The sequence below is a fragment of the Anopheles stephensi genome, unplaced genomic scaffold, assembly GCF_013141755.1.
Source record: "Anopheles stephensi strain Indian unplaced genomic scaffold, UCI_ANSTEP_V1.0 ucontig423, whole genome shotgun sequence".
Taxonomy (NCBI): Eukaryota; Metazoa; Arthropoda; class Insecta; order Diptera; family Culicidae; genus Anopheles; species Anopheles stephensi.
The window spans coordinates 245,602-259,963 of NW_023405373.1; the positions used below are offsets into that span (position 1 = coordinate 245,602).

Here is a 14,362-nt window from a genome sequence, read left to right on the forward strand (position 1 = left end):
CTTTTCTGGTAAAATCGGAAGTGGGTTCGGAATAGCTGTTGGTGGCTGGGAGGGTTTGCTAGGACATGTTTCAGGTGCTAAACAACTGCTCGACTGCTGCTCGAATATGGATGCTGGAGCCAAATGTGCCAGGTATACTGTGATGTAAGATTGTTCGTCACAGCGTCTCAATGAGTGGATTTGGCGAAAAGTGCTCGATGTTTTTCGAGCGCTGTTTGAATTAATCAAAGCGTTTGCGAGTGCTGCTTTGTTATTTGAGTTGTTCGGTAGCTTAAAAAACTGCTCTAAACTGCTCGGATAGCCAGACAGGTGCAAAAAGTGCATGATATATACTTTGGAGTGTGTGTGTTTGCTGGTTCAGAGTGGCTTTAAGAGAAAAATGAAGTGTGCGATTAGTGCTCGATTCTTCAGGCACTGCTGGAGTGACACAAATTATCGGTAAGTGCGTGTTTTTTCGTTACTACCAAGGCTACTATTGCTAGTAATAGTTCAGAATATAACACTCCTCCCAACTTGAAATGAGATTTAATTCATTCCTAATATTCTGATTATTCATTCATTTGCCTAGCTTTTATCCTTTTTGATCTGTGTAGTTTAGGCGAGGATGATTCACTGCTTTATCTTTTTGAATGCATATTTTCTCTACCGGTAGGTATTCTAGTTTCATTATTTTTTGTTGCAGTATCAGTCATTGATATAGGTATAGGCAAAGTAGGGTGAAATTCATCTGAGAGCTGAGCAGCACGAATCTGATTGGTATGCACCATTCTAACATTCCAATGTAAATTAATGGAGTAAGTGCTAGGACTTATTTTCTCTAATACCATCGCGGGTATCCACCTAACAATATCTTCTTGATGATTTCTATATAATATTGTCTCCACGGCTATAGGTATGATGAGTGGGTCTAACTGGTTTCGTTACACTGTTAGTGTTAAGATCTTAACTGGATTGCTCGTATTTAGAAATGTGCGAGGCACATAGTTAAACAATAATGAAGCTGGAGTTTTGCCAGTGGACGTAGATGGAGTATTACGATAAGGAAACAGAATCATGGTAATGTTTTTCTAAAGTGGTATTGGTTTTAATCGCTCATCTATCACATACCTTTTCAAGGCATTCTTGATCGTCTGTACCCCCCAATCCCCTAGTCCGTTGGATTGAGGTTGATAAGAAGGAGATTTCAATACTTTTATATTATTTGAATTACACGCATGTATAAACCCAGATGAGTTGAAAGGTGGACCATTATCCGATCACACTTCAGAAGGCAACCCAAAATACGTATACATTTCTTCCAATCGTTCCAATACACTCTCTGTACACGTTCTTCGTAGTATTTTTACATCTACAAATTTTGAATAGGCATCCACTATTATCAGAAAGGTATTTCCATCAAAATGAAATAAATCCAAATGGATTCTTTGGAATGCATGAGAGGCTAGAGGTCATCTAGACGTAACTATTTCCCTTGGTACCTTTTGCGTTTTTTGACACGCGGGGCAAGACTTTAAAAAATTCACAATATATTTATCAAACCTTTTCTACCAAAAATATGATCGTCCGATCATTTTCATTCTGATCACCCGATCATGATTTTCATGTAGTTTCTCCAGCACACGGCGTTGAAGGGCCTTGGGTACCACTACACGAACCTCAAAATAAAGACAATCATTTTCTATTTCAAAATTATGTCTGATCGTTGCATATTGCTTAATTTCTTCCACTACTTCTTTAGGCCAAACGGTTTGTGTCATTTTGAGCAGTTAAACGATCACAGCATCTTTGTGCTGATCATCTTTTATTTCTTCGTTACCAATAAATCCCTGTACTTTACTTTCAGTAACTGATATGTGCTCAATCCGGTTTTCAGTTGGCAACGGTAAACGAGATAACGCATCGGCATTGCTAATACATTTACCAGGCCTATGTACTACGCTATAGGAGTAATTAGACAAAATTACGGCCCATCTGTGCAATCTAGAAATTGCCACAGCAGAAGAACTCTTGTGTGGGTTAAACATTTGTTTGAACGCGGAACTATCGGTAACGAGAGTAAAACTCGTACCATACAAATACCTGTGATTTTTTTTTGTTCCAAATACAACTGCTAATGCTTCTTTATGTATTTGCCCATAATTTTGTTGTGCGGGTGTGAGTGTTGATGACGCAAAATACACAGGCTTCTCTAATTGTCCCGCTAAGTGAGATAAAATAGCACCAACTCCGTACGGACTGGCATCCGTACGGCATGGTATTAGTGGCTTTGTTGGATCGGACGTCTCTAATACGTCATTGGAGATCAACAAGTCTTTACACTTTTTAAATGCGTTTTCACACTCGACTGACCACGAGAATCTACTTTCTCTCCTTAACAATTTATATAACGGATGTAATTCCAACGACAGATTTGGCAAAAAATTGTGGAAGTAGTTCAAAAGACCAAAGAACGGCTGTAATTTCTTAAGAACGACTATATCTTTAGGTGCTGGAGCAAGACAGCACTTAAGCTTGACATGGACGAATTCCGTCAGATGTGAGCATGAAACCGAGATGTTCAATTTCTGTTTCAAATAATCGCGATCTGGCGCAATATATTTGCACTTTATGCTTATTTACTTAATCCAACACATGGAATAAATTTTCCTTGCATTCGTGTTGCGTACTGCCACCAATAAGGATATCATCTAAATACGGAGTAGATTTTGTTCCTAGCAAAATTTGATCTATTATAGACTGAAATACTGAGGGCGCCGAACTCATCCCAAATGGCATTCTTGTTTACCTGAACAATCCACGGTGGTTATTTATAGTACATAACTCTTGAGCTGTGCGTGACAATCGTACTTGGAGAAAGGCTCCCGTTAAATCGATTTTGCAAAAATAAATTGAAAATCGATAAATTTGCTAAGATGTCTTCAATAGCAGGCAACGGATAATGCTCCGTACAAATAAAGCGATTCAATGTAGCTTTCCCATCTAAACAAATTGTAATAGTGCCATCTTTTTTTGGCGTAATTACGATTGGACTAGCCCAGGTGGACGAACGAACAGGGACTATAATTCCCTTATTCACCATGCGATTTATTTCTTCTGCATTTTCGCGAAATTTAAACGGTTCCGTGTATGGCTTATGAAAAATTGGTACAGCACCTTGTTTAAGGATAAAATTTGCTGTAAAACCTTCTATTGCCAGACTGGCATCCCCAGAAAATACGTATGGGTATTGGTGTTCAATTTCAGACTTTCGACTGGGTTGAATAGAGACTAAGAGACGAGTAATGAAGACTTACCATTTATCTCCGTTCTGGCATTAGGACATCTAAGCTCGAGCGACCGAGGAGCGGTATAAGCATCTTCTTTTTCGCCGGTTCTACAACAAAACTGTAAAGTGAAACGAAATCTTCATACCTGTTTTTTACGCCTACTGGTAACTCTCCTATTGGACGAATAGTTTGCCCTGATACCGTTTGCAACACTCTTGTCGTCCCACGCATCGGAACGTGAGATAGTTGCTCCTCGTACGTCTCTCTCGAAATCACCGTCTCGCACGCACCAGTGTCCACTTCGAACCGCACACGCACACCTTTAATCTCCAGATCCATCATTGCGGGTACATCCGTCCGCAATGTACTCGTACTGTTGGCACCGGCTCGAACGATCAAGTTGGTGATCCTCTCGTTTTGGCTCGTAGTTTGCGTAACACTTCCATTGTTTGGCAGGACAGGCTCTCGGGGCTATGATCTCTACCACAACGAAAGCATTTATTATCTCGATGCCTTGCTGGTAAAGAACGCGTAGACAAACGCTTGCTCTTTCTTACTGGCGTTCGATCCGACGACTTCCACGATGTGCGTTGTTTGAACGCTGCCAATTTCGATGATCCTTGCATTTCTCTGCATTCCTGCTCCGATGCTTCCCAACTTCTTCCAATCTCACAAGCTTTTTCAAACGTGAGATCACCTTCTGCTAGGAGCTTGGTTCGCAACCCGGAGTTTTGCAATCCTGCGACGAATCGATCTCGTAGCTTGCGACAAAAACGTGCCGAAATCACACGATTGTGATAACGATTTTAGCTCGATGATGAACTCCGTTATTGTCTGGTTTGCTGCTTGTTCGCACTTGTGGTACTTGCAGCGTTCGGCTATTATGTTGTCCTTTGGCGCCAAATGCTGCTTCAGCAGCTCGATCTGGTTCTTATACGTATTTGAACACGGATCCTCTGGCGAACATATTCGATTGGCTATCGAATAAAGTGACGGTCCAGCCATTTTCACTAACATTGGCACTTCACTGCTTTCTTCCACATCATTACTACACTACCGACACTGATCTCCGACACGAGATTTACCGACAAATCGTCGGATGAACTGCTTTACTATCGATTAACTTCACACGATGTACACAAAAGCAAAAGTTCCGTTCCGCGTTTATCCTTTTTAATCCTCGTCGCCAAAATTATGTTATGGTTGCGGGTAGTTACGGTGTGTTGATACTTTACTTTATGACATATAACGGAGAAAGAACGGTTTAATTAGTTTGACGAGGGCTTTTATACTAATACTACCTAAGATGTACGTGTGATCAAGGTGGAGCACTACTTCTACTAAGGCTACTATTGCTAGTAATAGTTCAGTATATAACAGAAACATACGTGGTGCCCGAAGTAGAAGGATGTTAACTCACACAGTTACCCTACGATGGGGTTCTCGAAACTAGTCAATTAAGATGTTGGGCTGAGCCCACCGGATGGTAAATTGAGGGTAATTTATGTTCAGGATAACCGAGTTGTAACGTCCAGATGAATGTTACCCATTGTGTACACGAATAGACCTTTGCGACCTGGGCAAGGCTAACTGTCAGTGAGAATAAAGCCATTCTTTCGCGCGTTCTCTTCCAGTTCGGACCGAACAGAAACCTTCCGTCTCCTAAACATACGCCATAAGCCCTTCCGAAAGCCTTCCGTGGATGTAAATCCGTTGTGATAACCGTCCGCCATCAGCGGTTTACATTCGATGAACATGGTTCCGGTTCATTTTATGAGTGGGGTTCGTTCAAAATGTAATCAAACAGAATCCAAACATAAACAAGTTATCCTCGAAATAGTTTAGAATTTCGTAAATCTTGTTGAGGAAGTTTCGTTAACGAATATATTTACCAAAACATTTACGAAAACTGGGGAACCAGATAACTTGGGAAATGGTGCTGGTGCTCTGTCAAATCGACCGAAATTCACCTTCTGAATACATACACCTTGTTCTAAATACACCCAGGCTCCAAATGACAGATGAAAAGACGTCTTTTCGTGGTCTTTTCACCCACGAAAAGACCACGAAAAGACGTCTTAATAACACCTCATCGGACCAACTGTCATGGCGTGGTAATGTATACATCTTGGTCTTAATGTATACAACTTGGTTGGTAAAGAAAATAAAAACGTGCCGTTTTCAAGCAAGTAAAAACGAAAAAAAATCTTGTTTTTTTCTTATAGCTGTCATTTATTTAAAATTCATACTTATTCATTCATATGCCATAGCTGTGTGTAGTACCCCCCCTTTACCGGTGGCTATCCTATCTTTTTCTGTGTTATCAATTATATAGGGTTATAAGTTGATTTGAACTTGTGCTTACCGAGTTGCTTGTCCTCCATCTGATCCGTGTGAGCTATTGCGGTTGTGTTGTGTCGAGACGTAAACATCCAATAAGAGAAGCAACCAAGCAACATGGAAAAGTATGTATTTTTAAAATACATGTAACAAAGGATTCGATGTATAATATATTTATCTCTTTGTTCGTGTTTTAACGATGTGGCGAATCATTTAGCACACCACGCAAGATTGTGGTGCTCAATATGAGAGACGGAAAATATGTTTTATCCGAGAAGCCGCAGCCTACAGGTATAAAAAATATTGGTTCATAAAACTTTAGAGCAGTATTGAGAGTAATATGTATTGTTTTTCATCGTTGTGTTACAGCTTCCTCATCACAACCAACACTACATCCAGATTTTATAAAACAACTACCGACGGCAAAAAATACATCAAAGAACATCCAACCTGCAACAAACATCGTTCACCGCAGTGTTTCCGCAGGTTTGTATGGTTTTCTCGGCATGCGTTTAAAAGATTGGGAGCAGTATTAAAAGTAATATGTATTGTTTTTCATCGTTGTGTTACAGCTTCCTCATCACAACCAACACTACATCCAGATTTTATAAAACAACTACCAACGGCAAAAAATATATCCAAGAACATCCAACCTGCAACAAACATCGTTCACCGCAATGTTTCCGCATCCATTTCGGATTCCATTTTTTCCGCATCCAACAAACCCAACATTTCCAAACCCATAAGCAGCAATAGTCCCATAAATCTAGAGACAACAAAATCTTCTATAGACGCAGGATTGCGCGATCTTTTAGTTTCAATTGGACAGAAAATGGATGACATGACAAAAAAAATTACAAATTTGGACCAGAAACTTAATGAAATAGAAACTAACCACGCCAACAGGGTTCGAGTTGTTGAGAAAAATCAAGCAATTATTAAAACTAAGCTGGACTTGATCTTAGATAAAATCTCTCCTCGTCCAGGGTTGGTAACAAATAGTTCATTCAACTGGGAACCGATCGCATCCAAAGAAATGTTGGATGCAGTGGATCAGCAGCTTAATGATCAACAGTACAAAAAAGAATTTGAAGAATATCTGGAATGCCAGCTGCCAACAGATAGCTCGGAAGAAAGGCTTCATTCAGCGATGGACATCATATTTGCCAGACAGTTTGTTATAGAGATGAGCTGGACGGGAATTGGACATCCGAACCAAAAAATTCCGTTGTTTGGATATAAAAATATTCTTGCTTTATTTAAGCACATTGGAACCTTTCACGGAGTAACTCCAACTCCTCAAAAAATTAAAACATTCTTCCAAAATAAATTGAAGCATGCCCGCCAAAGACTGAACCTAGAAGGTAAGATTAAATCCACGCACCACAGACATCAACATTCTCATTATTAGTGTTTTTTTGTTTTGTTATAAAGTTCCTTCACTTACTAAGTGTCCTTATTTTTTTAAATACATGTAATATGATGTAATATGTATGTTAATAATAAAAACTCATGAAAAATGTATCATGTATAATATGTAAATTTTTGAAATGTTATAATCCATAAATTATAGTAATTAAAAAGAACGATACAGAAAGAAAATCATATTAATTATTTATTATCTAAGAAATGCAAATATTAGCCTACGAGGGTATGAATTAATGGAACATATTGATACTCATTTTCTTTGGAAAGGGGAACAGCTACCAATTTACATCGTATATCCTCAATATTAACATCCAATTCCGTATGTTCCAGATCGCTCAGGTTTCCATGATGCATATGCATAAATTTAGAATTCAAAGGATATACAAAACAATCGTCTGTTTGAGACAATTTTTTCGCAACAATTTTTATGTTACGGTATTGTTCATGTGCAGTGATAAATTTGCACACATTACCACTTTTGGTCAAAAACCATTCGTTACGTTCCCCAGTTTTTAAAAGAAAGGCTTTGCGGACATGTAATGTTACTGTGCCAGTTCTGGTATGAACAGAAGGGAAATTTAAACATAGATTAGCTGAACGAGTGTTAAAAACTTCTTTTTCGGAAAGTCTATTTATAGTTTGCTCTAAGCATTTCCAGCCAGAACGCAATGAACGTTTTAAATGCTGCAAATGGTTTTCAAATGGATAAGAAGATATGCTACTAATTGGACCAAATTGTTCAACTTCTTTGAATATATGTAGCAGATTGTGTACATTGCTTGAAATAAATTCCGGGCCATAGATATTTGCGTAATGTTTTACATAAAGTTGAATCAACGTGTTTGCTAAAGGCCAATGTTCTTTGTAAACATTTGAGGAAAACAAAGTTAAGCTACAAAAGAACAGCATGAAGTGCTTGTATTGTTCTTCATTTGTTATCTCTTTGAGTATAACGAAACTGGCATAAAATAGAAATGAGGAATATTCTGAGCCTTTCCAGTGCTTATAGTCACGCATTGAACGGAACTTTCTGTGAATTTCAATAGGAAGTTTGATGTTGGTCAGCATTGCAGACAAATTGTTAATTTGTGTATTGCTAAGCTTTTTTTTAACGCCAAATTTTCCTTCCATGAAACTTACGATCGTGCGTTTGGTGATACCTAAGTCTATCAAATGTAGTTGATCTGCGACGATTATTTGTTTGATAATGTCGAAGTTATTTAGTTTCAACAATGGAGTACAATATTTATGATGACCTTCGTAAATTCGTAATCTGAACCCATGATCTGTTCGCTCAAGTTCAGTATAACTGGAAAATGCAGTTCTTCCATTAAGGCTTCTTCCTTTCGTTGCGCATTTCAAGCAACCATCTCGTGAGTTGAAACCAGCAACACCTATTTAAAAAAGTATATTAAGTTCCATACAATTTTCAACGTAATCTTATATTTTGTCTTACCTTTAATATATGCTCGAGCAGGTGAATCAGCTATAATGACACGTAATTCTATGGAAATCTTTTTGTTATTGATGGTTATTCCATTTTCCATAAGGAAGTTAAGTTCATCAACGAAGGGCTGAAGAAATTGATCGATATCTGCTGGTTTTGTTGATCCGCTGTAAACTGCAATGGTCATTACCGGCACTTCTGGAATGTTATGAACGTTGAATAATATTGGCCAAAATTGAAGATTGCTGCTTTTAAATATGGGTAATCCATCAATAGAAACATTAAGTTCCAGCTTAGAATACGAATCGAGAGCTATATCGCTGCGGCTGAAAATACAAAACGTAACGTTTGTTATGTAAAGATTGTTGTTAACAACTTTTATTAGCTACGCACCTTAGTTCGTTGAGCAGACATCGTCTTATTCCGTTATACCAATACTGACTTCCGTTTATCGTTACAACTTCATTTGAGTCATTTCGATGAGTCTTCAGCAAAGTTCTAGCATCTTTTGGAAGATTACAAGAACTCACGTTTCGTATGATTTCCATAACTTGACTTATAGAATTATACGATTGATTGGTGGATATTGCCCATCGACGTAATTCGGCTTCTACATCATACCCTTCTGTGCGTTCTGTGTCCATTCTTTCATCGTCAGAGCTTTCAACTAAATAGTCCGTAACAAACTCATCACATTCAGGTTCGCTTGTCGTTTCACCGGCTTCTTCTGCCATCACATTGGAAGATCCTTCTGAATGATAATCCATAGGTGCATCGCCTGCGCCTTGGTTGCTTCCAATAACTGGAAAACAAAACATATGCCATGTTATAAAAGAAACTAACAATGATATTTGCCCGTCTTATACCGTATGAACTTCCTCCTGCAGCTAGCTCTTCGTCATTCTGCTCTAGCAAAGCTGCTCGGCGCTCTGTCGCATCGCGATAACGATACAAATATGAATTATATTTTACTCGTTTAGTGAATTGGTCACTCATTTTTACAAGATTGGTGATATTAGAAGGCACTGAGCAAAAACGTAATTAAGAAGCACTCGGAAAATTTTTGTTTATACGGATAGAAGTTTTCTTTTTGTAGCGCGTCGCCCAAGTTATCTGTTCCCCCTGTTTTCGTAAATGTTTTGGTAAATACATTCGTTAACGAAATTTCCTCGAAAAGATTTACGAAATTCCAAATTATTTCGAGGATAATTTGTTTTTGTCTTGATTCTGTTTGATTACATTTTGCATGAACCCTGTCATAAAATGAACCGGAACCATGTTCATCGAATGTAAATAAACAAAAGTTCACTATCCTCGAAAAATCTATGTTTCGATAAATTTTTCGAGGATAGCCATGCAAAATGTAAACAAAGATTCGAGGATAACTTTTTGTCAATATATTGTGTATTGTCGTGTCTCGTCATGTGTTTTCGGGAGTTCCTCTATTCCTGTATTTGCTCTTTTCTCTCTTGATTTTGCTTTGCTTCTCTACATGTCCGTAGACTCTTCGCGTTGTGTGGTGGTATTATGTTTGTGTGTAACAACGGAACTTTCGCTGCAAGGTTGGAGGGAGGGGGTGGGCGTCGAGTGTGTTGTTTATCAGCTGTGATCTGTGCGTGTGAAACTTTTTCATTGTGCTGAAACGGGTGAGTAAGAGTAAGATTAGAAACAGAATGCCGTGTGCATGTATACCACAGCCTGAAGACTGAACCACCAGACTTGCTCAGAGCAGGAATGAAGTACACGTAATATAAATTGGAGCGTGGTACGCTTGCGCGTAGCAGATCATGGTGTAGTTAAGAAGAAAAAAAAAGCAATGCTACAGTCGTACTAGACGCTGGAATGGCTTGTATTGGTTGAAGTTTTCTTATTTTTCAGATTCAAAAATCTGTTTGCTCTACAAAGTCGATGAGTGCATCTAATCAGGTAAATATAATTATATGCTTTTATCCCAGATATCTGGCTTATAGTTTTTTGCCTTTTAGTTCTGCAGCGCCATGGTGAACGTTGGGAGGTGTTGGCACGGAAGACGGAGCGGGAAAAGGATCACGATAACTATGAGGTGAGGAGGATATCAACGGATTGTGCATTTACAGTTAGCGGGTGAGCCCACGCTGTATCTCGTAGGAGAACCTGGCCATGGGTATCGGAGAATGCATATCATATGCCGGAGACGTGCTTGGCCTTAAACACTGACTCTGCTCGATCACGGATTCCAAATTGGTCATTACGTTACCGGCGGCTTGTCAGCAATCAGCATTGGGTGTTCTTTTTCCGTTCAGTTCTTCCTGCCGTCCTTCTGTGTATAAAGTGCCTTCCATTAACAGTAAGTTTGATCAATCATCATTCTACACAAATTTATTTGCTTTTTTTTTTAAATCAATTTTGCATCTTTTAGTCTCCCGACAACAAGTTGGAGTTGCTTCTAGCACGGATTATGATGGTGCTGTTGCTGAAGAGGAATGTTTTGTTGCCTGGTTGCACTGGACAAGATGGTTCACACAGTGTAGTCGATCTCCTGTTGGTGTCGATTGTATACCGTTTCAGAGGTTTGAAGAGGAGTGAGGAGCTTCCTTACTACAAAGTTCTTTATATAAGGTGAAAAAGTGTACAAGGGCCAACCATTTGGTGTTTGTACTCGATGATCCCTTCGAGCCGGAGGCCCATCCCGACCGCTCAGTGCGATAGTGTTAGGTGCTAGAAATACAAGATGTAAATATAAAATGGTTACTTTACATGTTAATACAGAAGAGGTATTAAATAGGTTATAAAATTACGGCTTTTACTTACCAATAAAAACATGAACGAGCGCAATGCATCACGTACATATTGCCCAGCTGAACCAGGCAAAGAAATGCTCCAGTGTCGTCCCCATTTATGTCCGGAACATGGTCGTCGTGAAGGTTAATGTAGTAACGGTATTTGAAGGCATATCCTGAGCCGATCCCTATGACGATCGAAAGATCCGCAGCATCCTTTCTTATTGACGAAAACACTGCCTGCACAAATTGCTCAAAACAAATCGCACGACTTTAAACCGAATAAAATTTTCCGCAACATTTATTGGCGGAGAAGATAGAACGAAGACGATCGGCTTTGTCAACCTCTCCCTCTCTTCTAATCAAATCACGCATGAACTCTTACCCCTTCTCCATGAGCAGCCAGACCAAAAATCAGCGATCAAAGATACAGGGCTCGCCTATTCACTTTGCGATGCGAACGGCATATTTTGTACAAAGTGTTTCAATTTGTTATATACATATTTTCGACAAAACCTACCGTCTTGACAATAAAATCATATCGTAAACCATGTGAAAGAAATTGAAGAACTAAAAACACTTCGGGATTGAATGAAAATACTCGAACGAATTGAAAAAACAATAATGACGGTATAATATATGCCGCTCATATCGTAAGGTAACGAGACAAACCCTGTACGAGTGCACACATGCCCATACACATATTCAACCAAACAAGGTGAATCTATAGGCGTAAGCGAGATGGGTATAATAATAAAAGGAGAGCAAAATGTAAACATTTAGGTCATCATGAACCAAACTCGAGTGTGTGACAAATCATCCATGAGTGCGAGCGGAAGAGGTGTATAAATAGAAAGAGAGGGAGATATTTATCCTCTAAAATTTCCCCTTGGGCGGCCAGTCTGACAGGCAAAACAACAACAATCGCTGATCAGGGAACCAATATCAACAATATCATTACTCTCGATTTTTAGATTAAAATTGAAAATTAATGAAAAATCTTTTAAAACCAAATAAAATGTACATGTTAAATAAAGACATGAGTTTTCTATACGTTTTTTTATGATTTTACTATTTATTATTAGGTAAAAAGCCGTATAAAGTTCATGAACTCGCTGACTTAGTATTGTAAACAGAGGGATTTGGTCTTTTCATATGTTCCTTGCAGCCTGGGCATACACCTTGCTCTAGATACATACACCTTGGTTGTGCCTGGTCAGTGTTATGTCACTGTAGCAGTGACAAAGTGCGCTCCGTTTTTATATTGTTAAAAAAGGGGGTAAAATTGTGCTTGATCCACCAGATATTATGCATAATGGAGGTAAAATGGCAAGTTTTACAGTACAAAAGTGAAAACGGCTCCAAAATCGGTGAATTAACGTGTATATAAGTGGCCCATGGTTCCAACATATAAGCGCGGTAAGCAGACTGAGATGGACACAGTTTTCCCGGTGATAGTGAACCGATCGGAGCGCGGTTTGTGTTTCAGTTCAGTGATAAATGGCCAATAAAGTGGTTTCAGTGAAGAAACGGTGCATTTCCGCTGCTTTTAGGACGAAATGTAGCGCGTGTATGCCACACCACCAACAACAACAACAACAACAAGCCGTCAAAGTTGGTTGGCAAATAATTTCTCGGGTTTGGAAGTGAGTGAAAACGGTCGATAAGGTGGCCAAAATGTTGCGCAAGCCGAAAACGGAGTAAAAATCGGCCAACTAGTGCGAAAGCTACGTGGTCCAAAAAGTGTATCAGTGGTGGGGGTGATGCAGTGTCGGGTGTGTGTTTTTGCGGCAAATTTCGCACGGATCTGTCCGGAAGCGGTCCTTTCCGGTGTGGTAGTGTGCAATCAATTGATTGAACCCAAAAAACCGCAGTGAAAAACGTCTTAAGCAGGCTAAATAAGTGAAAAAACGGAGGTGGCAGAAGTGTGACAGTAGTGTGACAGCACCACCACGTGGCGGATATACCGCGTTTAATGCAAAAGTGTAAATAACTTGCTCATTTATGGATCGAATTGAGTGCGGTTTGAATTGTAGTGATGTGAACCGAGTGTGCATTCCGTTTCCGTCGGAAAAACGGTGGATATTCGGAAATTTATGGAAATTTTTTGGCTGACGCCTTTCCGGCTTCCGAATTTTGACACAAGCAAAAACGGATTCCCATCGGACAAAAATCTCCAGTACCCAAGCGACAAAAAATAAAACTGCTCAAATTGCAAGCAGCTTTTCTGGTAAAATCGGAAGTGTGTTCGGAATAGCTGTTGGTGGCTGAGAGGGTTTGCTGGGACATGTTGCAGTTGCTCGATAACTGCTCGACAACTGCTCGAATATGGATGCTGGAGCCAAAAGTGCCAGGTATACTTTGATGTAAGATTATTCGTCACAGCGTCTTTATGAATGGATTTAAGTTGGCAAAAAGTGCTCGATGTTTTTCGAGCGCTGTTTTAATGAATCAAAGCGTTCGCGAGTGCTGCTTTGTTATTTGAATTGTTCGGCAGCTTAAAAAACTGCTCGAATATCCAGACAAGTGCAAATAGTGCATGATATATACTTTGGAGTGTGTGTGTTTACTGGTTCAGAGTGGCTCTAAGAGTAAAATGAAGTGTGCGATAAGTGCTTGATTTTTAAGCACTGTTGGAGTGACACAAATTATCGGTAAGTGCGTGTGTTGTTGTTTGTGATGTTAGGTAGGGCTTGAATAACTGCTCGAAACTGCTCGAATTTGCTGAGGGTGTTTGGTAGTAAGCGTGAAGGTGACAAATGTGCTAGGAAGGTGTTAAAACTAATCGTATTGCGGTCAGTGCTTCAACCGCCGCATTTCAGGATTACGACGGATATCGGCAGTTGTACGCGAATTGGGAGGCCGGATGGGTCGCTGTATGTGAGTATTGCGGTGATCGTTTTATGTTTTCGCCTTGCTGCTGTTTGTCACACATCAAATTCAAAGCAAAAGTTTTATCGTTCAAGCAGAACACGCAATGTGAACCCCATTTTCCGTGTGGTTCCTTTTTTGCTGGTTAAAGGTAATTATTATTAGTAAATTGCACATTTTTCCAAATGCAATATATCTAACAATTTTTTTTATGAATTTTAGATGGATGCGAAGAGCTGGAAGGTAATAGT

The 14,362-nt window shown here is 39.4% G+C and overlaps 2 protein-coding genes and 2 long non-coding RNA genes across 10 annotated transcripts in view; 2 read left to right on the forward strand and 2 right to left on the reverse strand.

The window, feature by feature from the left end:
* The first annotated feature begins 5,273 nt into the window (after positions 1-5,273).
* The window catches only part of LOC118516965, a 57,893-nt gene continuing 48,804 nt past the window's right edge, over positions 5,274-14,362 (forward strand). Inside the window, exons 1-4 of one of the 2 annotated variants that reach the window (XM_036062795.1) lie at positions 5,274-5,731; positions 5,824-5,897; positions 5,976-6,092; positions 6,179-7,065. In XM_036062795.1, the coding sequence (XP_035918688.1) occupies positions 5,724-5,731; positions 5,824-5,897; positions 5,976-6,092; positions 6,179-7,017 (1,038 nt within the window). In that variant the 5' untranslated portion in view covers positions 5,274-5,723 and the 3' untranslated portion in view covers positions 7,018-7,065. Of the gene's footprint in view, positions 5,732-5,823; positions 5,898-5,975; positions 6,093-6,178; positions 7,066-14,362 lie in introns of those variants that run through there. The other variant, XM_036062796.1, reaches the window with a different exon arrangement.
* On the reverse strand, positions 7,145-9,583 carry LOC118516964. The gene is made up of 4 exons (XM_036062794.1): positions 9,348-9,583; positions 8,875-9,283; positions 8,491-8,807; positions 7,145-8,428 (listed from the first exon to the last, which is right to left on the reverse strand). The coding sequence occupies exons 1-4, from the start codon at positions 9,475-9,477 to the stop codon at positions 7,245-7,247; spliced, it is 2,040 nt and encodes a 679-aa protein (XP_035918687.1). The 5' UTR covers positions 9,478-9,583; the 3' UTR covers positions 7,145-7,244.
* On the forward strand, positions 9,815-11,179 carry LOC118516968. 6 transcript variants are annotated; one of them, XR_004908203.1, is made up of 4 exons: positions 9,816-10,271; positions 10,360-10,407; positions 10,467-10,807; positions 10,880-11,179. It is a non-coding gene; the product is annotated as an uncharacterized LOC118516968 (long non-coding RNA). The 6 variants fall into 6 exon arrangements; XR_004908206.1 differs by having other exon boundaries at positions 9,816-10,246; XR_004908208.1 differs by having other exon boundaries at positions 9,816-10,226.
* Positions 10,843-11,497, reverse strand: LOC118516967. Its single transcript, XR_004908202.1, has 2 exons — positions 11,272-11,497; positions 10,843-11,178 (listed from the first exon to the last, which is right to left on the reverse strand). It is a non-coding gene; the product is annotated as an uncharacterized LOC118516967 (long non-coding RNA).

Bases quoted from the DNA above. Each gene is read 5' to 3' on its own strand.
- LOC118516964 (XM_036062794.1), bottom strand. From the start codon at position 9,477: ATGAGTGACCAATTCACTAAACGAGTAAAATATAATTCATATTTGTAT. The intron at 9,284-9,347 runs GTATAAGACGGG...TTTGTTTTCCAG, and splicing joins TGCAGGAGGAAGTTCATACG to TTATTGGAAGCAACCAAGGC. The intron at 8,429-8,490 runs GTAAGACAAAAT...TTTTTTAAATAG, and splicing joins TGCTCGAGCATATATTAAAG to GTGTTGCTGGTTTCAACTCA.